Raw genomic sequence first — 25,199 nt, 5'->3', positions numbered from 1 at the left:
CCTAAATATGGGAGGAAGGTCACTACTCCCTCTTTCTGTCCTTCGGCTTATCACAGAAGACCATGCAGGCAGAAAACCATATTTTTATTTTTAATGTTGCCTTTTTATATTTGTGTTGTATTTGTACTGATAAATAAATAAAGGGAGACTCCCTTTATTTATTTATCAGTACAAATACAACATATATATATATGTTCATGTCTATGTATTTGTATATGGTTTTTTAAACATGACTGTACACTGCCCCGAGTCCTGCCTAGGAAAGGGTGCGATCTAGAAATAAAAGTTATTATTATATATATATATATATATATATATATATATATATATATATATATATATATATATATATATATATATATATATATATATATATATATATATGTTATTATCATTATGATTATCAATCATTTATTTGACTATGTCCATTATCATAACATTTTTTGACCTAATACTCAAAGTTTAACTAGATTTAATTTAATTTTTATTATTAGCTTTTATGTCATAACAAAATTTCTAATCTTCCTTTCATAGTCACCATTTACCATTCATATCCAATTAATTCTTATCAAACCATTACATATGTATACATTATTATCATTATCAATTATTTATTTAACCATATCCATTATCACTTCATTTTTTACATAATGCTCTAAATTTAACTAATTTTTTTTGTTATAAGCTTTCATATATCAACCTGTATCTTTCCAGTAATAATGCAATCTTATGTCTTTTGCCGTTTGTGGAATTAATCTTCGGATTATTTCCTTGATAATATTTGTGTGGACTTCTCTTCGCAGCTCATTGCTTGTTGCATCTCTTAATATTTGTTAGAAATGGTATAGGGTCTCCTGCTTGAGCAGGGGGTTGGACTAGAAGACCTCCAAGGTCCCTTCCAACTTTGTCATTCTGACACTCTGATTTTTCTACCAGGAAGAATAGACAGATGGAACTTGTTAAATCCTCATAAATGAGAAAGGCGTTATCTTGAGTTCCACTGATGAAATTCGTCACACTGTGATGGTTTTTTTTAAAGTATGCTTTTTGCAACGCAACCGCTGAAGGTAAGTTTCACGAACACTCTTAACATTTTCAAATGTCTCCCTTTTCCTAAACCATCAGTCGCCATAACATTTAGCCTGATCTAAGTATAATGTATATGTTAGGGATGTAACCCTAGGCTTGGCTTGGCAATGTATATAAGCTATGATTACTTTACTGTTACTTTAAATGATTCAGAGATGTAATTGGCTTGTTACCTCAAGCAGCTATAAGAGGGAGCCAGAATGGCTGTTAGCTCTCTGTTTTGTTAGACGTTGATCGGTGTATACTGAGGTATTGTTCAATTCCATTTCAATTTATTTGATTTGTTAGCCGCTCCCTCTCCACAAGGGACTCGGGGCGGCGTACAATAAAAAAGCACATATATATATACATATACACATACACATACACGAAGGAGGTAACAATCATTCAATACATAAAATAATAATAATAAAATTAGCAATTAAAATACCCCAGTTTAAAATTACGGATTTAAAAAAGACTGTCAGGAGGAATAAGATGGAACTATGGTTGAGCCAGGCCGGATAATTGAAAAAGGTGGGTCTTGAGTTTTGAACGGAAGGAGTGGAGATCGGAGGTAATCCTAATGTCGAGGGGGAGGTCATTCCAAAGGGCTGGGCCCATCACAGAGAAGGCCCTGCTCCTGGGTATCGCCCTCTGACACTGTTTAGTGGACGGCACCCGGAGAAGTCCCTCTCTGTGCGAGCGGATTGGTCGTAGGGATGTATGGGGCAGGATGCGATCCCGCAGGTAGCTAGGTCCTGTGCCATGGAGCGCTTTGAAGATGGTAATCAAAACCTTGAAACGCACCCGATAGACCACAGGAAGCCAATGCAGCTCGCGCAGGAGAGGTGTTACATGGGAGTATCTAGTACTCCCCATAATCACCCGCGCGGCCGCATTCTGGACCAACTGTAGTCTCCGAGTGCATCTCAAGGGAAGCCCCATGTAGAGAGCATTGCAGTAGTCTAGGCGAGACGTCACCAGTGCATGGGTGACTGTGCGTAAGGCATCCCGGTCCAATAGGGGGCGCAATTGGTGCACCAGGTGGACCTGGTGGAACGCCCCCCTTGCCACGGCTGTTACATGGTCATCCATGGACAGCCGGGCATCCAGGAGGACGCCCAAATTGCGCGCCCGCTCCATGGGGGCCAGTTGCTCGCCCCCGATGGCCAGAGATGGAAGCAACTGGTTGAACCGGGGGGCCGGAAGCCACAGCCACTCCGTCTTGAAGGGGTTGAGTTTGAATCTGTTGTCACCCATCCAGTATTGTGGTTTGCTACTGTTTAGCTATACTTTGTGGATTAAACTGAGAATATTGATAACTGACTGACTGAACCGTGTATGACTTGGACTGTAAACTGAACTCTGAATGCCTCTATTTTGCTACATAGTAAACTACTATATTTTTATACTATTCAGTGTCTCTGTATGCTGGTTTGTGCGTGTTATTCCATATCACTCTCATTACGCTTCTCTGCATACTCGCTCTCCTAACGGGGAGCTTAATTACTTAACAGTATATATAAGTATCGGTCAATCGGAAAGGTCGGCAGTTCGATGGTTCGAATCCCTAGCACTGCATAATGGAGTGAGCTCCTGTTACTTGTCCCAGCTTCTGCCAACCTAGCAGTTCAAAAGCATGTAAAAATGCAAGTAGAAAAATAGGTTTGGTGGGAAGGTAACAGCGTTCCATGCATCTTCGGCATTTAATCATGCAGGCCAAATGACCCCGGAGACGTCTTCGGACAGTGCAGGCTCTTGGGCTTTGAAACGGACATGAGCACCGCCCCCTAGAGTCAGGAACGACTAGCACATATGTGCGAGGGGAACCTTTACCTTTACCTTAAGTATAATGTGATCACCAAAGTAACTTTAATTTGCGGTGGGTTGTTGTTTTTAAGTTTAAGGAGAAAGAGGTTCTGAACCATCCGTATATTATGTAACATAATTCAGTTTTTTAGACTAGCAAAGTCCATTTGACAGCAAATGGCAAATACGTCAAAGTTGTCAATGTTCTATATTCTGGTAATTTTATTCCACTCTCAGTTTTGAATCCCTTAACTTTAATAATGAAAGCATTTGGGAAACCACCAACCATCCTTGCGATTCGGGCAGGAAAACCTTCAATTTTCCTAAAAGAAAATAAGGTTACTGAGATCAGGTAGATACAAATTGCTATGGAAATGTCCCAGTCAGTGGAACAAATTTGTCACACACACAGAGACACAAAAATCACAGTCGGATAATATTTCTGTGCATGAAAGCGTGTCAGGTGTTAAGGACTCTGTTAGATTCTACCCAGCAGTGGGTTTCACATTTTGTTACCCCTGGTTTGTTGCAAATGCCACTTCCACGCATGCACTTAGACTTCCGTGCATGCAAAAACGTACCTAAATAGGATGGCATAGAATTGGGGTGCGGGGGGGGCACCTCCAATTTCAGCTACCGTCTGAATACCACTTCTGATTCTACCTCCAAACCAATCTCCCTTACATTGACACAACCTACGTGTTATATTAAACAATCAACCTGGATAAATGAAATATTTTTTACACTCCCTGTATGGAATTGGGAGTTTCAAACTCCCGTCCTCAAAATGTGGATCCTTGAGATGCATCCGTTTTATACTGGTTTTTTTTTGGGGGGGGGGGAAGATATTCGAGCAATATTACCCTCAAGTTGCTTGGCAACCAATTTTTTTAAAAATGACACGGTATTGCTAAGAACCGGTGAAGATATTTTGAACATTTGTTTTATAAACAAACGACGTAAGAATCATATGCCCATCTCAGATAACATTAGTCATGTAATAACCAATGGGATGAATTTGGAAAGCAAACTTAAATAATAAAACAGTAAGTCCCTTCTACAACAGCTTCCTGGCAGTCAGTATATATGGTATATTTTGTTGGGTAATTTTCTGGAGATTATAAACAGCGACCAAAGAAACAGCCTTTTGATAGACTCATCCTCTCTAAGCCTGACCAGAATCCTTTTAAAACGACGCAGCTTGAAGCCATTATCACAACTGCTGGCAATAAATGTAAATGTGCTATGAAGAAAATATTTTACAGGAGACAGATTAGAAGAGTTGGAAGGGGCCTTGGAGGTCTTCTAGTCCAACCCTCTGCTCAGGCAGGAAAGCCTATACCATTTCAGACCAATGGCTGTCCAATCTCTTCTTGAAAACCTCCAGTGATGGAGCATTCACAACTTCTGGTGGCAAGCTGTTCCACTGGTTAATTGCTTCATTGTTAATTTCTCTTTAATTTTAGGTTGCTTCTCTCCTGGATTAGTTTCCACCTGTTGCTTCTGGTCCTATCCTCAGATGCTTTGGAGAATAGCTTGACTCCCTCTTCTTTGGGGAAGCCCCTGAGATATTGGAAGATTGCTATCATGTCTCCCCTAGTCCTTCTTTTCATTAAACTAGACGTACCCAGTTCCTGCAACCGTTCTTTCTATGTTTTAGCCTCCAGTCCCCTAATCCTCTTTCTTGCTCTTCTCTGAACTCTTTCCAGAGTCTCCACATCTTTTCTGTATCATGCTGACCAAAACCTTGTAAAAGATGGCAAAAAAAAAAAAACCCAACCGCTCTTGGCATTATAATCTTGGCCTTTCTAACGATTCCAAGTAAGACATTTCTATTTTTTTCAATTGTATATTAAAAAAAAAACACCACAGTTAAATAGCTGTTCACAGCTCATCAAACTCTTATTATGTAAGAGTTCTTTTTGAGGGAGATGGGAGGATTCAGAAATGTGAATAAATAAACATCAGAGTAAAAAAAAAAAACCCTTATCAATAGGTTGCAAATCTTTTCATTTAAATGTCCGTATCTTCCAGAGAGGGACAGGGGTGGCTCAGTGGCTAAGACGCTGAGCTTGTCGATCAGAAAGGTTGGCAGTTCGAATCCCTAGCGTCGCATAACGGAGTGAGCTCCCGTTACTTGTCCCAGCTTCTGCCAACCTAGCAGTTCGAAATCATGTAAAAATGCAAGTAGAAAAATAGGAACCACCTTTGGTGGGAAGGGAACAGAGTTTCATGCACCTTTGGGCATTGAATCATGCTGGCCACATGACCACGGAGACGTCTTCGGACAGCGCTGGCTCTTCGGCTTTGAAATGGAGATGAGCACCGCCCCCTAGAGTCAGGAACGACTAACATATATGTATGAGGAAAACATTTACCTTTTATTCTTCCAGAATTGGAAATATTAAGAAGTCAAAACGCTGCATTCCAGATGATAGAAGCTAAGGAAAGGTGTTGTCTATACACAGTATTCCAGGACCACAATTCAAAGAACAATACTTGAAAAAGTTTTCCCTTTTTTAAGAACTTGGGGTCTTGTTGAAAACAGAGCACATTGTTTTCCTAAGAATCGTCTTGCTCCTTATTATTATTATTTTAATAATCATCTTCTTTGCTCTGAGACATCCATCTGTGTTCCTAACAAAACTTGTGGTCTTTAAAACCGATATTTATTTTGTCTGGAGAACACTTTTATATTGGCTTATCCTGATAAAACATGTAGTCGGATGCAAGATGAGCTTTCCATTCCCTTACCAAGAATTTTATCCTGCTGAGCAAACAGGGAGAAGACAAGACAGCAATTGCCACATCTCTTTATTTATAAGATTGTCTGTTATGTTGTGATGATTCAGCACAGGAACCACTCTTTTGAAAGTGGGTTGATAGGACATTTCCACAATAGTGATTTATGACTTCTCGTGGATAGCTGTGGCTGCCTGCCCTCATTGGTGACAGAATGATGCAGCTGTATTATTCAGCACTTCAATGAAAATGATCGTAGGCTGGGTATGCTGAGTAATTGCTGCTTAGCAGTCTATGTATCCATCCTATCCTATCATTTCCCTTTCCCTCTAACATCAATCTATCATCTACTATTTATATCATTATTTATCTCTATCTAACTCTATCTATATCTATCTCTGTATTATATTTATTTTTTTCTCTCTCTCTATTATCTATTGATCTATATATCTACCTACCTATCTCTTATCTATATCAATTATCTATCATGTGTGTCTCTCTCTACCTACCGTATCTATCTATCTACCTACCTACCTATCTCTGTATCATATTTATTTCTCTCTCTCATATACAGTATATTGATCTATATCTACCTACCTCCCTTATCTATATCAATTATATATCATGTGTCTGTCTCTCTACCTACCTAAGGTATCTAACATCTATCTATCTATCTATCTATCATCTATCTATCTATCTATCTATCATCTATTTATCTATCATCTATCTATCATCTATCTATTTCTACCCACCTATCAATTTTTCATCTATTGACCTATATCTAGCTCCTATGTATATCAATTATCTATCATGTATCTGTCTCTACCTACCTATCTACCTACCATATCTACCTACCGTATCTACCTACCCTATCTATCTATCATCTATCTATCTATCATCTATCTATCTATTTCTACCTACCTATCAATTTCTCATCTATTGACCTATATCTATCTACCGCTTATGTATATCAATTATCTATCATGTTCTGTCTCTACCTACCTACCATATCTATCTCTCTACCTACCTACCTATCAATCTCTCATCTATTGATCTATTTCTAACTCTTATGTATATCAATTATCATGTCTGTCTCTGTACCTACTTACCTATCATATCTATCTATCCATCTATCCATCTATCTATCATCTATCTATCTATCTATCTATCTATCTATCATCTAATCTATATCTACCTATCAATCTCTCATCTATTGATCCATATCTCTTATATATATATAAATTATCTATCATGTGTCTGTCTCTCCACCTACCGTACTTATCTACCTACCTACCTAACCTGTCAATATCTCCATCTATTGACCTATATCTACCTACCTATTTCTTATCTATATCAATTATCTATGTCTGTCTGTCTCTATCCAATCTCCTGCCTTTTTTATTTTTACAACTAACTAATATTTATAAACAAACATTAATGTAACTGTGTGACAGGACTTGTTTGATCAGCTATACTTCATGTCCTGCAGAACAGAGTAACCATGTTCAGGCTACTGCTCAGTTGAGCCTAGGACAATTACTGTACATGTATGTTTTTTTAAAATATATATATACGTATATATATTTCAACAGCTCAGAATCGTGACCTTTGCCGAGTCATTTTGGTCTATGTACATGCTGCAGAGTTTACTTTTCATTTTCAATAATCTAGATGTCTGTGGCACTTTGTGTGCAGAGACAAAACTCCCTGGTTGAGCTTTGGGATTTCCTGGTGGTCTCCCATCCAGGCTTTATCAGATCCTTACAGGGTGCAAAAAGGCTCAAAGGTTTCATACCTTAAAGGGGAGGTGGGGTGCATTCATAACAAAGTAAATAGCCACCTGTCAAATTTGGTTCCCAGTACCCGCGTATTCCCACTTCACACCTACTCAGCAAATGCCGGTGGAGCTCCCTGCCACCGGCTTTTTTATACCTTCTCCCCCCGCCCCTTTTCTTGCCAGGCTCCGCCCCCGCCTTCAATCCGGCCTCTTCCATTATCGATCCTTGAAAGCGCAGGGGAGTCGGTCGGGTTGGCGGGTGGTGGAGGAAAAAAGGACCCTTTCCCCCGCACGTTTACACACACGCGCTTACATACGTGGCAGGAAGGGCAAGTGCGTCTCTTCGTCCTACCGCGCTCCAAAGGCCGGTCGAAAAGGATTCTTTTCCCTCCCTCCCCTCCCCCACCCTTCAAGAGAGTTGGTACATTCCAGCCGGAGGGAGGGAGGGAGAGAGGGAGGGAAGGAGGGTCGAGCACGCGAGCGCCCGCGCGCTCGCCGGCAGCCGGGCTTGCCTGGGCGCGCAGGCGCAGGTGCCCGAGAGGTGGTCTCGCGACCGCAGCCGCTGGTCGTCCCTGAGGGAGGAAAGAGAAAGGAGGGAGGGAAACGGCGGGAGAAGGGGGGGGGGGGGGAGTGTGCGCGCACGCGCGTGCGCGCGAGAGGGAGCGCGAGAAGGCGCCTCAGCACTTGTGAAGGGAGCGCGCGCCTTGCTGGCCGCCTGAAGCGACAAGAAGAGAGATGCCCGCCGTTCAGAGGACCGTGTCGGAGCTGCGGTCCAGGGCGGAGGGTGAGTGCGGCCGGGCTCGGGGTGGGGTGGGGATGGGGGTGGGGGGCTCTCGGGACGAATTGGGGTTTTTGAAGGCGAGGAAGAAGCAGCCCCGAGCCTGGCTGGTGAGGTAAATTGGTGAGGTAAATTGCCTCAGCAGCTCCCTCAGCGCCGCTTCTCCTCCCGGTCAGTCAGTCAGGCGCGGAGGAGGCTCGCTCGGCCCCAAGGGGGAAGGGAGGGGGGTCGATTAAACGCAGCTGAGCCCCCCTCTCTCTCTCCTTGGCCGCAGCCCTTGCGCTTTTGGCCCGGCCTTTTTTCTCCCCCTTTCCGAGCATCCTCCGCCACCCTTCTGGCCAGGCAAGAGCTGGAGGGGACCCTGGAGGTCTTCTAGTCTACCTCCCCCCCCCCGCCCAAGGCAGGAGACGCGCCTATAATACCCCGGACAAATGGCTGTCCAATCTTTTCATATAATATAGAATAGAGCTGGCAGGGATCCCAGGGCTGGAGGGGCCCCTGGAGGTCTTCTAGTCGAGCCCCTCTGCCCAAGGCAGGAGACCTGGTATCATTCTGGGCAAATGGCTGTCCAGTCTTCATAAAAACCTCCATTGATGCAATTCAGTACTTGTTCAGATGCCTCTTGATCCTAGGTGTTGGGAGGGGACCCCGGAGGTCCTCTAGTCCAACCCCCTGCCCAACGCAGGAGTCCTCATACAATCCCAGACAAATGGCTGCCCAATCTCTTCATTTAAAAAAACCTCCTATATAATATAGAATAGAGCTGGCAGGGATCCCAGGGCCGGAGGGGACCCTGGAGGTCTTCTAGTCTAGCCCCCGCCTGCCCAAGGCAGGAGACCTGCCTACAGTACCATTCTGAGCAAATGGCTGCCCCATTCTTTTCTTGAAAACTACATTTGTGCAGTTTAGTACATGTTCTGATGTCTCTTCATCCTAGGATTAGAGGTGACCCTGGAGGTCTTCTAGTCAAACCCCCTGCCCAAGGCAGGAGTCCTCCTACCATTCTAAACAAATGGCTGTCCATCCTCTTCATAAAAGCCTCCATTGATGCAATTTAGTACTTGTTCACTCTGTAGTTCAGATGACTCTTGTTTATAGGGTTGGAAGGGACTCCGGAGGTCTTCTAATCTAGCCTCTTGCCCAAGATAGGAGTTCTTATACCATCCAGGACAAATGGCTGTCCAATCGCTTCTTGAAAACCTCCATGGATGGACCAGCCACAACTCCAGGAGAAAAGTCCCACTGATTGTTTTCACTGTCAGGAAATTCCTCCTTAGTCCTAGGTTGGGTCTCCCTTTAATGAGCTTCTACCCATTGCTCAGTTACTACGGAGAATACATTGATGCTCTCTTCCCTATGACAGCCCTTCAAGTTTTGGAAGATGCTATTATTCTGTCCCTAACCTTTTCTTCAATAGCTTAGATATTCCTTAGTTCTGTGATGGGGAACGCTGAGCCCTCTCTTTGGGCACATGCACAATCACCTGCTGCCCTTCTGGTTTCTGGCGCGCACATGCACGCCAGCCAGCTGGTCTTCGTGGGCACCAGAGCACTGGAAAACGGCCAAAAAACAAGCCATTTTTGGGCCATTTTCAGGGCTGTTTTCAGTTTGTTTTTTGGGATGTTTTTGGCTCAGAAAATGGCCTGAAAATGGCCAAAAATAGCCAAAAAAACAGGCATGCGTGCACCAGTCAGCTGGTCTTCGGTTTTCCAGTGCTCTGGCGCACACACATGCACACACGTTCCGGTTTGGGCACTCGGTGTTGAAAACATTTGGCATCACTGCCTTTAGTTCCTTGACCCATGCATTGTACGATTGAGCCTCTAGACCTTGAGCTGTCTGCAAAGATGGGTCAAAACACAAGAAGCTGGCTGCTTAAGAAGGGAAGTCTTATTCCGGCAAAGCTGCCATTTTGACTCTTTTGACCACCTCGGATGCCCATCTTCAATTGTCTGGCTCCTATAAAACACTGTGAGTCACTAATAGGAAAATAACTCTCATGCCTTTGTGTCTGCTTTTAACTATTCCATCTTTTGTTTCCTGAATTGGGTTTCTTTCCCCAAACAACTAACAGCTCTTTCCCGATAATTGAATAGTCAGTCATGTGTTTCCTGCAAATGCCAGTAATCACTAATGTTTGATGGTGGTCTTAGGGGACGGAGCCCCTGGTGGGGTGAGGAAACTAAGCAGGTCACGGTTGGATAGCCCTGAATGGATCTGAAGTGGCGCTTGATTGAAAAACCTTTACCTTTTTATGTTAACTTTGCATCATATTTCACAAAAGCAACACTCCCCTGGTGTGTTTAAATTCTGTTTGCGACTTTTGCTGTTTGCTAGATGTTTTCTGGACTATTTTATGTTACAAGGAAACGCAATGAAATTGATAGATTGACACGGAGATGAGATTTGGTAGTCCTAGGCCTGTGAAATGCTGAAATGCTCCAGATTCCTCACTATCTGGGAATGCTGAGGTACTAGGAAAGATGTTAACTCATCTTTACTTAAATAAAAGGAATGACAGAATAGCCTAAAACAAATTGAAGGGAATTATTGCTCTTAGAGAAATGATATGTCATTAATATTTGAAGTTGAGAGATTTCCGTTGCTGGAACCTTTGATAATTTATGAGATATACAGCATTTCATTTTATAAGGTGTATCTCTCCCAGCCTTGTTCTTGCCCCAGGTTGTGGCTGAAGTTAAAGGAATCCATATGAAGAGATCTATTTGTATTATAGGGAAGACCATCCTGTAGCAGAAGGTGAATGGATTACATCTCACATCTCATGGTCTCATGTCGTATTTCTCAGTTTTCTCTGCAGCATGAGAGGGAATAAGGGAAAACAACCCATTGGGTTGGGTTGGACTGAATCCCTTAGATTTGTGATCAAATGAGCAGCTCCTGTTAGGCTACCTCCAAATCTCATCAGCGATATTATGCAATTTCGTTCCAATATGAGGACTACCGGGGTTCAGATTTAGATGAGAAGAAAGCTGTTTCTCTAAGAACAATATTACACTGAATAATGGAACTCTCTTGCAATATGGGAGGAAATTTGCAAACATTTACCTATCGTGATCAAAAGTATTGGAGAATTTATTTTCTTTTAATAATCAAACATCATAATTCCAGTTGATATTGTATATTTAAAATGAAATTAGATACCCCCATGCATTTTAAATATAGATTGCACTTCCCTTAATTAAAATTGTTATTCTACTTTTGGAGGGTTTCTTTAATTATTTTTTTTTCAATTTTTGGAGCTAGGTAGGCAAAACTTAAAAATCCAACCCAATCTTTCTTAATGTAAATAAGAAATTGATGAACAGTTCAGTCCTGTTCAATTCCAGTATTCCATTTTGACAGTGCAAGTTCAATTTGTCAAAAATAGCACTATATTAATTTGTATGTCTGAAATACACAATCAAGAATTCCTAACATGAAGTTTATTTTTATAGCCAACATATCTGCAAGTGAAGGTTGCTTTCTTTTTGTTCTGCTGATGCAAGAAAGAGAAAGTTGTGTATATATATCTGCTGTAATACAGCACTAAGCAAAACATCATTATAAAAGCTTTTGTTATGCTTCATTCCACTATAAATATTTCTGTTGTATCCCTTTTTCTGTATAGAAGAAATATTTCTTAGCATTAATCAGATAAACACCTACAACCAACATTATGGTATTAAAAGATGTAATTCATAATCGTTTACATAATTGTGTAAAAGTATATTAATTTATGGCTGAAACATTAGATATTAATATCTGAAAATAATCATCTTCATAAATCATTTCTGATAATAAATCTATTAATTAGTACTAATATAAGTACGTTTATTAGACTTTGTAAACTAATATATAATTTAAAAATTTCAGCACAGAGCAAAATATTCTGTTTATTGGTTTTAGTAATGACTTCCTACTAGTTATTAGCGTTAGTACCTAATATTTATTATATAAGTAGAGTTGAGTATATTACTATGGAAAGAATGCATTTGAATAAATGGTTGTAAGGTTTTGGTTTAATTTTTGTGAACACGATTGAATACAGCATTTTAAATAACATGTTCTCCTTTGTTTTACCACTCTAAATAAAAAAAGAAATAAAGCTGTTTGTGAAATATAAAATACACATACTCATCATTTATTTTTAGTTTTACAAAAATGCCATTTGGACATGTTCTATTAATTTTCTTCTCTTCTTGAGCAGTGAGCTAATAAACTTTACTTCCATCTGTTCTTATCAATCATGTGAAAGGAATGGGATACAAAGATTCCTCAGAAAGCAAATTCTTTTTCTTCAAATGCTACGAGATTGTGTGCCTTGGGAAATTCTGATTACTATCTGAAAGCCACATAAAACTTCTTACAGTTCAGCTAAGTTTCAGTCACATGTTTTAGGAAGTAAAGTGATGGAAGCACAAATCAGATCATGTGAAAGTAATTTTGAAACATCCTTTTGCCTCTTAATGCAGGAATGAACAATCTTTATGAAAGAAGACGACACATAAGCAAAGTTTATAAGCAAAGGAACACGGACATCTCCCTACATTCCCATGCATTTTCTCCACAGAAATGATTGTTCCCCCTCCATTTTGCATTTGTGTACAATCATTGTGGATGTTTTTAATGGTATCTGCAGTTTCCCTAATAAAAAGCAGTGATGCTTGCCGAAGGAAATTTTGAAGCTGGGAATGAGGTTAAAACCTCTTCATTGTTCTTGATCAAGATTGCTGATGGGAGGAACAGCCGCGTTCCTCTTTCTTCAGCAGTCCTAATTAGATTTCAGGAGGTGGAGATGTTTAACCTTGGTCTCTTCTGATAATCCTCATTAAAAAGCTGTTTTTACTGCCTTTTGTCCTTCAGCCCCTTCTGCTTCATAAGATATTTGAGTTTGTTTGCCAAATTGACAGTTTAGGGAAGAAAAGGTAGCTTTTAATAAATAAATCCAGTGACTGTTGAATAATTACTTTTCAGTTTGAGTGCCCATCAGAAACTTTAGTTTCAAAATGTCTAATCATATAATATCTGAAAAGTGTTATAGTTGAAAAAATCCTTATCGATTTGCTTAGGTAATGGCATAGTGTCAGCATGTACTATACATAGTGTGATCTACTACTGGTTTGGAGGGAGCAATGTTGAAATTGGCTATAAGGAGTCCTCAACGTACAACCACAATTGAACCCAAAATTTCTATTTGCTAGGGGAGACGTTTGTTAAGTGAGTTTTGCCACATTTTATGACCTTTCTTGCCCCAGTTGTTAAGTGAATCATTGCAGTTGTTAAGTCAGCAACACAGTTGTTAAATGAATCTTTGACTTCCTCATTGACTTTGTTTGTCAGAAGGTTTGAAAAGGGGGTCACATGATCCTGAGGCCCTGCATCTGTCATAAATATAGGCAAGTTGCCATGTGTCAAGTGCCAATTTTAATCATGTGGTCACGAGGATGCTGCAGTGGTCATAAGTGTGAAAAGCAGTCATAAGTCACTTTTGTCAATAACTTGGTGTAGTCACTAAATGAATGAACTACCTATATTGTATGCCCATTTTATTGATGCAAATGTAGGGAACAAAAGCTAACTACTATAAATTTCAACCCTGCTCTTGTTTGTTCTATGACACATGCAAACTTATGCCTGTGCATATATATGAGAACTTACCTGTAAAAGTTATTTTAATATTATTTTACATTTTTACAAATATTGTTCTCCTGCACATTAGCCCGTAACATTTTTTTGATAACGAAACTGCAGTTGTACATACACTGTTTTAATATATTTGAATACATATTTTTATGGTAGAAGAGAATCATATGTTTTCATATTTTCCACCTATTTTTTGAGAAGATTTCTACCAGTAGTTCTTGGATTTATCAAATCGAATATTCAGATCTATATGTGAGTCTAATTTTGTCAGTTTCCTAATTAGCAAGAATTTAATCATTGGTTTGTCTACAGTGCATTATTCCATAATTTTTTCCTAGTGATAGAATTTACAATATACAAGTTTTCAAAATCTAACAAACACTAAGCTGTTACCATAAGACACACAATTACCACATATGTTTTAATGATGCACTTGTAGGACAAAAATATTTAATAATACTAGCTGAGGAATAATTTCAATTTCCCAATAAAATTTCCCAGTTTTTCTGAAAATCACTTTCTTGACTGTAGGTCCACAATAGGTAAATATATTGCCTTAGTTCTTCAATTCATCCTGTGAATGATTCGTCATGATTGTTTTATTAATATATAGTCATCTTGCCTGGAACATTATATTGCGCTTGAATGATTTACTGTGACATTTCTTGCATTTGTGACAAAATAGATTTATAAGGTAATTTTTTTGTATTCTAAATTTCTCAATTTATCTCTCATGTTTTATTAAGGTACCACAAATCATCATCAAAATGTTTTTTTATAAATAGCTGATCTCAAATCCACTCTGGTTCTTTTCTGCTTTAAGTTATATTTTTTTAATTCAGTTAGAATCTTAGTACTGTACTGTTATTTTACTTTTTAAAACTATTCCAGCTAAGAAACAAGAATTCCTTTCGCAGTCAACAGGGGGGGAAAAAACCTCTTTTATAATAAGATTCTCATCCCTGTAGAAGTTCAACAAGCCTAGTTTTTTTCCAAGTTTGTGCCTCTCTAAACTTTTTTGCTTAAATCAGGATGCAGAATGTTGATACAAAAAGCCTAAAAGGCTTACGTTGTATTTTATGACATAGATTTTATTTCATATGTGTCATTTCAATTGTACTTTTAATGTCTATTATCAATTTCTTTAAAAAGGACTGTGTTCTTTTACAGGTAGCTCTTGACTTATGACCACAATTGAGCCCAACATTTCTGTTGCTTTGTGAGACAGTTAATTCAGTTTTGCCCCCATTTTTCTTGCCACAGTTGTTAAGTGAATCACTGCAATTGGTAACTTAGTAACAGTCATTAAGTGAATCTGGCTTCATCATTGACTTTGCATGTCAGAAGGTTGTAAAAAGGAAATCATATGACCGCGGGACACTGCAACCATGATAAATCCATGCCTGTTGCTTAGCATCGGAGTTTTGATCATGTGACCATGGGAACATTGCAGTGGTTGTAAGTGTGAAAAATAGTTGTCACTTTTTTCAGTGAGTTATAAGTTGAGGAGTACTTGTATTTAAAATATAGTATTGTACTGTACTGATCTGTTATTTATCTCTACAATCTCAATTTGAACTTATGGCTTTTTAGGATCCCTTATTGGAGACTAAAGGGTGTATTGATAGTCCTTGTGGGAGAGTTTTATGTAAATTACATTTCATCTCTCTCCCAGCTCTACGTTCTGCTGAAGGTTGCTTTTATGTTTGAATCCTTTTACAAAGCTGTAATTTTGAGATTTTCTCACTAATTCAGCTGCTTATCAATTATCTGACAGTAGCACAAACCCCCTTGTGCCACAAAGCTTCAAAGGAAGCATCATTTTCACAGCTATTATTCTACTACTTTAGTTTTTTTTTTAACCATTTGGCAAGTATCTGTACACAATGAAGTATAATTAGCATGAAACCATTTATTCAGGTCACTTGTAATCTATGCAGATATCTACATTGCCAGCATAACAAATTAATATTTCTTCACCTTTCTGTTGACTGCTTCATTGGACTCGTCCTCCTTGGTCTTTAATTGTTGAGCCATAGGTTGCATAACTACAGGAAGTCCTCAAGTTACAACCCCCATTGAGACCAAAATTTATGTTGCTAAGTGAGACATTCATTAAGTGAATTTGCCCCATTTTACAACCCTTCTTGCCACAGCTATTAAGTGATTCACTGCAGTTGTTAAATTAGTAATACGGTTGTTAGGTGAATCTGCCTTGGATCACATGACCCCAGGACACTGCAACCGTCATAAACAGGAGTCAGTTGCCAAGCCTCTGAATTTTGATCACGTGGCAATGAAGCTGCTGCAACAATCACAAGTCAATTTTTTCAGTGCCACTGTAACTTTGAACATTCGCTAAATGAACTGTTGTACGTTGAGGACTGCACAATGGAGTACCATGGAGATATAGTAGGCTGAAGTCCTGGCCTGGTATTTGGAAGCTGGACAAAGCCCTACGAGACAAAAAGAAGCTGAACTTTAATCCTAACAAAACAGAATTATGTTTTCCCAGCAACTAGCTGTTCCATTTATAAGGAGGCAGGGCTGTGATTCAAAGCGTTCTAGACTCAGAACTACTACTGTTTTGTAAAGAGGTGGGGGGGGGGCATAACCAGGGAAGCCTTTGCCCAGCTTTGTACTCCAGCTGTAACCCCTTTTCCAGAGCAAGAAAACCTGGTGATAGTAATTCAAAGTCTTATCATCATGACGATAGACTATTGCAAGGCGCTCTACATTGGTTTCCTTTTGGAGGTTACTTGAAAGCCACAGTTGTGTAATGTGCAGCTGTCTGTAAGCTGATAGGCAAGAGCAGTTACAGTATACCCATATTCGTAATCATATTCCAGGTACTATGCTTGCTTCCAGCAGGTTTCTTAATGCACGCACAGTGACAGTTTTAACTTTTAAAAGTGCTTAAGTGCTTTGCTTCTACTGTAGGTAATTGGAGGAGCGCCGGCTCCTGGAAGAAGCAGCCAATCCAACGTGCTCATTTCAGTTTAAAATACTGAGTAGTGTTGATTCACAACAGATTAAATTAATGGCTCAGAGACAGTGGTCTCCACCATGTACAACAATCTTCCTAGCGTAGTAGCTGACATTACAACCTTAGTAGGCAGAGTTGTCTAGAAAAGCTTTGCTGTGAAACACTTGAGGATGTGGGGGAGAGAAAAAGGAAGAAAGTGTTTTGTGTTTAAACTAAAGCAGCCAAAAATCAGCTAGAAGAGAGAAGTATTTTTTCCACTAGGAGGAAGGAAGTAGAGGGTCGAGGATTGGACGTAGCATAAAAAGAATGCATGATTGATCAAGACTTCTACAAGGCTTTGGAGGAGTGGTGTTACTTAATATTGGTTGCTCTCCGTAACTAAAATTAATGACACTTTATTTTAATGCTTTTAGTTATCTTGGCATTTATTTTTTATTTTAACTGCACATTATTATTATTGTTGTTATTATTTTGGCTGTCAAATCAAAATATTTAAATGCTTTGAGCAGCTAGACAAGCTACCTTAGCATGTCACTAACAGACCAGGGAAAGATAAAAAATGTAATCATCTTAAATAGGAATTTAAAAGATTAATTTTGTCAATACAAATGATACAATAATACGTACAATATGTTTTTTGTGTTTCTCACTAATGTTTAAAAATGGTTTTTGTTTTCATTTAAATCATTGCAGAATTTAAATGTACATATCAGATTTATAATATTTTGTAGGTTATGAGAAGACAGATGATGTTTCAGAAAAAACCTCATTAGCTGATCAAGAGGAAGTGAGAACTATATTCATCAATCAACCACAATTCTCTAAGTTCTGTAGCAATCATGTCAGGTATTTGTAACCAAAGTTTTGTACAATTATCTTACATACTCTCTGATGAAAGCCAAACCACTGTTCTGCCACTGCATCTTTAGCTCTGACCTGTTATGTGTGTGCAATATCACTATGTGCGCATTGAAAGGGTGGTGCTTGTGCTTCCTTTAACCATGTATGTCCTTAAACCTCACCCATGGATGTTTCTGATCACAAGTTATGGTGGGTCCTTGATGCTCTCTGAGCTTGGCTGTTTTCTTGCAGACAGATAATAAGATCATCAGGCAAAAGGGAGGAGGGGTTGCCAGGAGGAGGAGGAAGACATTATGTGTATTTAGACTTACGAATGCTGCATTAGCTCTTAAAATCTCTCTTAGTATTCTCTGCATATTTTATCTGTTTTTATGTCTTTCCCTTAATTCCATGTGTTTTTAATCCCTCTCTCTTAGCACTGCAAAATACAACGTTATCACATTCCTGCCTAGGTTCCTTTATTCCCAGTTCAGGAGAGCTGCTAATGCCTTTTTTCTTTTCATTGCATTGCTTCAGGTAAGAATGTGTGTTAAGTGCTTTGCTCCCTCCCTCCCTCCCTTTATCCTCCAGTAACATTTAATTGTTAGAAGTCATACAATTGTTTGCAATGGCCTCCGTGGCTGCAGGCTTCCATTATGCAATGTCTTAAGTTCAGATAAAATCTTAGAACTTCTTAGGGAGTGAAATTTTAAACCAGGGCGAGGTTATTTTTTTCCTCTCAATATAGCTATGGAGTTTTATTGCTTTTATTGTTTTAAACTCTTTTAAATACTTTTAGCCATAATGTATATTTTGAATTGTAAGCTTCTCAGAGAGATTGATTGAAATGGGCGGCCAATGGAAATTGAACAAACAAATATATTGTCTATCTTTTCTTATGAAAAGATTCCTAAGTGTTTTGAGCTCTACAGAAGCAGAGGTTAGGGACTTAGCCTGATATTTACCAGATTATGAGAAAAAAATGCTTTTAAGAGTTGCATTCAATTTATAGTGAGTTGATTCCTTTTCTCAGACTTACCCAAAAAACTGGGGGGAGGGGAGTCACCCCAATTCAATGATTAACGAAGAGATATTGTACTCAACTGAAGTCCAAAGCATTTTTTCCAAATTATTTTTGAAGAATGTAAGCAATATTTCCCGAAACACATATATTGCTGTACTTAACTTTAAACTGAAAGTTGCTTTACCAGTTCTTCTTGTCCATGTGTAATGATCAGTATAATAAAGAGTGTTTATGATGTAAGCAATAATTGTATAGGAAATACCAACTCCTGTATTTTCTTATCTGTCATGTGATAATGAGTTTAACCCTCCTGACTGAACTTTGTAATTGGGCATATATTTTGGCCTCAGTGTTTCTTTAGAGCTTAATGTAACAAGTAAAAAGAGTAATAAATTATCAGCTAGAAAGTTGTTATGTGATTTCTTTGATATCATGTCAGGTCTTATTTGCCTTCAGGTTCTACACTGTAGTATTTATTGTATTAAAGGCTATCAGGATAATGAGATTAAATTTAACATATTTTTACACATTTTTACTCTGGGATAAATAAAAATGGGGGTGGGGGGGGGGTTAAAGACCTGGGCCATTAGTGGTATCAATACTTTATATATACTTATTGCTGAGCAAGTTTTAAATTGTGATAAAAGGAATTCAGATCACTCACCTGAAATCATAAACTGACAACAAACTTCTCCTGACTTCACAGTTTAGTCCAGATAGATCAGTAATGCCTAAATCAATAATGCCTAAAAACTCTCAAATTACTATCAATATTGGAATGTATTTTGGTCATTATAAATATACAATGTTTATTAAGAGAGAGTTACTTGTAACTAGGCTAGATAATAATTAATCGAAATAACCTTGTAATTATTATTTACCTATTTGAGAAATTTTCCTTATTGGCATTTATGTGGATTCTGCTGTTATCGCAGTTTATTGAACATGTTTTCATACAATTAACATGACTAATATTAAAATGCACTTTACTTTTTATGCTTTAGCAAATTCCAGATGTTTCTCCAACGGGACGGTATACAACATTGGTTCCTCTCTTATTTATTTTAGTTGTAGCAGCAGTCAAAGAAATAATAGAAGATATTGTAAGTAGCAAAATGTTTCCATCATAACTTTAAACTAATTACTCATCTTCAAATAAGATATATGTTTAAATTTAAAGGGACGTAAACTAAGTACTATACTCATTTTGATTTTTTTCATATATTTTTTTAGCAGCTAAACAAACAATTCCTCACATTTTGTTATGGAACATGCATTTCTGATTTTACCCATGCAACACACAAGATGATGTGCCCTTAGGCGAAGGAATTTCATGAACAGAACTGCTATAGATTTTCTCCATCTCCCAGGGGCCTAGTACTTCCTATGCATTTTATTAACTGAAGCATTTTCAATATTTTATGTATGATTGTTCAGTACAAGTAAACCTCGACTTACAGCAGACACCCCAAAAGCTACTTATGGCCCAGTTTCAAAGTTAACGGCCACTGCAGTACTTCTTCAGGTATTAATCCTTAAGAGGGGCTGCAGAAATACTACAGCATCCCCACCGTCTATCCCCCCCCCCCCAGGTTCCTGCAGGCCTTGGGGTTTGCTTCCCATTCAGCAGGACTCATCCTCATCCTCAGTCCTCTCCAGGACCCAGTGGCACCCAACTCTCCTGTCTGTATTTTGTAATTCCTAAGAGAGGCACCCAGTCGATATGAGGCTCGGCTTTTTTATGCAGAACTAGCAGATAACCCGCTATTGTCTGGGTATTTATTTATATGGGGAAAATGTCCGGGCCAACCATGATTTCTAATGTTGGGGTTTCCCCCCTTACCAGAGGGAGCACCCTTGTGGAGTACTGTGAAGCCGTTACCATGGCAACTCCAGTGTGCTGTACAGTAGAAACCATTTTAAGGCACAGCAGGCTATATCTTAACAGAACACATACCCAGAGGGGTATTAGGGGTGTCTTACCCCTACAGTATTTGTTTCCAGAGAGTAAGTCATCTGTGTATCAAGTTTGGTTAAAATTGCTCGAGGCGTTTCAGAGTTATGCTGGAACATACACACAAACAGCCGTTTTTATATATGTAGATAAAGATAATAACACAGCCTTGTGTTATTTTGCTATTCTCTCAATCCTTGGAAGCCTCCGTTTTTAAGGCTGAGAGGCAGGCTGAGTCCAACAGGTCCTTGAGTGGACTGTGGAGCCTGATTTGCTTCCCTTGTTAAAACGAAACCATCGCATGTATAGGATGCCAGACTGAGAATATTTTCCAAATGCATTGATGACAAAAAGTACATTGAATGTTATTAGTTTTGTAAAAGCGTTTCAATTATCAGAACAAGACAATGCCTGTTCCAAAATTGTGTCCCAATTCAATTGGTACAAAAACCACAATCTTTAAGAGAATAATGGAAACAATATCTTGCTGTGTTGTTCTTTATTTGTCCATTATTTGTCCATCTATATAGGCCAAGAGGAGGATGTCTTGAAAAAATAAAATATTTTGAACAAATCCCATAGCATATCACCAATTTAGGATGCTCTCTGCAGTCTGCCTGGACAATAGTACTTTTTTGAAAAAAGAAACCTCAAAGGTTCTGCCTTGGTTTGCATGAAGGATAAATCACCAAAAAAAAGTTACCAAATGTGGTATCTTGTGCATATTTAGGCACTAGTTCTCTAACATGATGTGTTGGACATGTTGTGTGAACCTAGTCATAATTCACTTTCATATTTAACTTGCCTAATATTTAAAATATTCCATAATAACGTTGTAAAAATCTGTCGTTTGTTTCAGAAAAGACAGAAAGCTGATAATGCTGTGAATAAAAAGGAAATACAAGGTAGGACGTTTCATATATAACCATTTTTAACTGTTCAGTGAGTAAAAATAAAGTCATATGAAGTTTTCCAAATAAAGCTATTTTTCTAATTATTTTGTCATTTTATTTATTTATATGATTTATATAGTCACCCATCTAACGACAGTTAATCTAGATGGTGTTCAAAGTATAAACAAGAAATTGTAAAGTGTGTGTGTGTGTACACACATATAAACATATACACGACTCTCTTTTTGCCAGTTTCTGACATTACTTGTGCTTTTGAGCAAAAACCGGCCCTTGGGGAATATGGTTTCACTTAACAATTGCCATGGTTGTTTAACAACCACCACAAAAAAATCAAAAAATCAGTCACATGATCGTTCACCTTATGACAATAATTCTTGCCTTGATTATGGTCACAAGTGAAGGACTACCTATAAGATAACAAACATAGTTTTGGTTTCACTTAATGACTACTTTTGTTGACCTCCGAATTGCCGGTAGCTAAACACAAACTATGTACTTGAAAAAGAGAGCACTTTAGCCAAAAAAGATGAAAAAAAAGTAAATAAAAAGACTGACAGAATCTTGCACAAATGAATGGTTTTATATTCAGAATTATGTGGATAACAAAATAAATTTCTGATAGAATGAAGTTTTGTTCCCACATGGTTTTATTTTGATATGTATGTATGTATGTATGTATGTATGTATGTATGTATGTATGTATGTATGTATGTATGTATGTTACAACCCCTGGTATGCCCAAATATATATATGATTGTCTTTGCAACGTTTCGGCAGGATCTCACCTGCCATCTTCAAGCTGTGGGCTTAAAATGTGATCAGAGCTGCCGTCTTTCTGTAAGTCTTGGTGGGAGGGGATGGGGTGCTGGCCCTGTTTCAGTAAGTGGAATGATTGGTTGTGTGGTTGTATCATGATTGGTAGATTGGTGCTGATTGGTGCAGGCTGTGTGTGCATTGTTGTTTTGTATTTTAACGGCTTGGGTGGTAGGTGGTGTTCGTTTGTTGGCTAGGGCTGGTTTCCAGATGTTTGGTAGGCGGGAGGTATCACGTTTGTTCATGTTGTGGGGGTGTTTCTCTATTTCGATGGCTTCCATGATATATATATATATATGTATGTATGTATGTATGTATGTATGTATGTATGTATGTATATATATATAATGTATATATATTTGTGTTACAACCCCTGGTATGCCTAAATATGGGAGGAAGGTCACTACTCCCTCTTTCTGTCCTTCGGCTCATCACATCTATACTAGTCTCCCTTTATTTATTTATCAGTACAAATAACACAAATATATATATACATACATACACACACACACACACACACACACACACACACACACATATATATATATATATATATATACACACGCACGCACATACATATATACATACAGATATAATGTTTCTGTATAATTGGATCTTAGAGCAAATGTTACATTAGTAGAAAATAATTTGGATTTAATAAAGCATTTGTGGTTTTATTGTTGCTTTTCATGATGCAGTATTGAGAAATGGAGCTTGGGAGATTGTACACTGGGAAAAGGTATGTGTGGTTTCATTATTGTAAAATATAAATATGATTTAGATTCCGAGAATTGAACAGACAACAATGCTTGTTAAATGCTGAAGGATGTTGTTGTCAAGTTATTTATTGTGTGCAGCGTTTTGCATTACCTAACTATAATAATTATCTCAGCAGCTTATATTCAGTGATATAAACTACTACAGGTAGTCCTCAAATTATAGGATTTTCATTTAGTGACTATGTGACGTTAAACGGCACTGAGAAAAGTGACTTATGACTGTTTTTCACACTTACGACTATTGCAGCATCCCTATGGTCACATGATCAAAATTCAGATGCTTGGCAATTGATTCATATTTATGACCGTTGCAGTGTCCTGGGGTCCTGGGATCTCCTTTTGCGATCTTCTGAGAATGGGAAGGCCAGATTTACTTAACAACCATATTACTAACTTAACTAACTGCAGTGATTCACTTAATCACTTAATTAACAACAATGTCAAGAAAGGTCATAAAATAGGGCAAAAGTCACTTAACACCTTTTGAGCTCGGCTGTGGTCATGTCAGGGACTACCTGTATGTAACATAAGATATAAGCAATCCTGCCCCGAGAAGGGTAACTTTGGATCTAAATCTTTATATATGTTATAGTGAATTACACTGAATAAATGAAATGTTTGTGTTTACCATATTGAATATATTGTCATTAAAAAGATTAAATTTAATTTTTGCCATATGTTTTCTATTTTGTTGGCCGTATGTTTACCATACTGATTAAATTGTCATTAATTGTTTTATTGAAAGTTCTGGTTATTTTTTTCCTACATAATAATTCAATGTGCACTTGATCCCTAAAGGGTTAATTTGTATGCTCTGATATGCAGAAGATTTAGGCAAAATAATAGTTTATTATTCTATGCCGATAGTTCTCAAAGTTGCCATTTCCCTATCATATTAATCCACCACTAGTTATTTTCACACAGCATAATTAGCAAATATCCTGGATTTTTACAGTACATTGAATCAAATGAGATGAATCAAATCAAAATGCACATGTATCTTATCTGTTTAAGAATGTAAATGTAATCATAGTGCTAACAGCATTATAATAAAGAATTAAAAATATCACCTCTCGTTTAGCATAGAACAGTGCTCTAATTGTTCTTATAAGTGCCTTCATTCATTATGGATTGCTGTATTTACTCAGGGGAAAATAAGCACCGGAGAACTGAAATACGAATTCATTTTAGATATTTTTAATTCATGACAACTATAAATCTATATTTGCCCACATAGAAGTCAATTTCATTGAACTAAGTGGGAATTACCTCTAAGTAGAAATTATTCAAGTTATTCTAGTAATCAATTTTATATAGCTATAAGAGAGTGTCTCAGTATTTGACTTGACAGATTCTATACTGTACTTTATTTCTTAGGCAGTAAAAAGACCTTCCAAATTGTTATATTTTTGTTACTGCACAAGTGCTACAGAATATATTAATAACATTTATGTATTGAAGTCAACTCATTTTTTTTTTTAATTCTTGGAGGATTAACTGTCAGACTGTGCAAAATGATCTAAATAAGGCAAAGAGCTGACTGACCATAAAGATGTATTTTGTATTCATACCAAGTAACAAAACAGATCATCACTCTTTTTTGTTATGAGAAAATGGTGTTTTACTTTCTGTCATAAAATGAAAATAGAAATGTGGTTATTCTGTTAAATGGGAGAAAAATAATACTTAGATGGGAATGCCTACAGTTTTTAAACCTCTTACATACCTTCGATTCCATTCTAAGTCATTTACTACTTTTATTGCACAGTGCGTACTTAAATTCAGCAAAGGAAAGGATTATTCTGCTAGTTTTAGACCATTAACCAATTCCTAGTTTTCTTTCAGGTAGATGTTGGAGATATAGTTTTAATAAAAGGCAAAGAATATATACCTGCTGACATTGTACTTCTCTCATCAAGGTAGAGATGTTCACCAATGTTTCCAGAATAGACTTTGTTTTCTCTCTCCAACTTTGATCCATAATTGCACCAAGGAAATAAAGAATAAACAGAAATGTTTAGAACTGCTGAAATATTGCATACATGAATTATTGCTAAGGAAGCCTA

The 25,199-nt window shown here is 38.0% G+C and overlaps 1 protein-coding gene across 3 annotated transcripts in view; it reads left to right on the top strand.

Moving 5' to 3' along the window:
• Nucleotides 1-8,060: 8,060 nt before the first annotated feature.
• ATP8A1 (ATPase phospholipid transporting 8A1) overlaps nucleotides 8,061-25,199 on the top strand; it is a 68,737-nt gene continuing 51,598 nt past the window's right edge. For 2 of the 3 annotated variants that reach the window (XM_081958948.1, XM_081958946.1), the window contains exons 1-7: nucleotides 8,061-8,183; nucleotides 17,541-17,655; nucleotides 18,087-18,186; nucleotides 19,678-19,776; nucleotides 21,487-21,532; nucleotides 23,053-23,093; nucleotides 24,979-25,052. In XM_081958948.1, coding sequence (XP_081815074.1) covers nucleotides 8,135-8,183; nucleotides 17,541-17,655; nucleotides 18,087-18,186; nucleotides 19,678-19,776; nucleotides 21,487-21,532; nucleotides 23,053-23,093; nucleotides 24,979-25,052 — 524 coding nt within the window. In that variant the 5' untranslated portion in view covers nucleotides 8,061-8,134. The remainder of the gene's footprint in view (nucleotides 8,184-17,540; nucleotides 17,656-18,086; nucleotides 18,187-19,677; nucleotides 19,777-21,486; nucleotides 21,533-23,052; nucleotides 23,094-24,978; nucleotides 25,053-25,199) is intronic. The other variant, XM_081958947.1, reaches the window with a different exon arrangement.

Source organism: Natrix helvetica, assembly GCF_964273705.1.
Source record: "Natrix helvetica genome assembly, chromosome: 7".
NCBI lineage: Eukaryota > Metazoa > Chordata > Lepidosauria > Squamata > Natricidae > Natrix > Natrix helvetica.
Note: the sequence above shows the minus strand (reverse complement) of the source record. Positions and strands in the feature narration are given on the sequence as shown.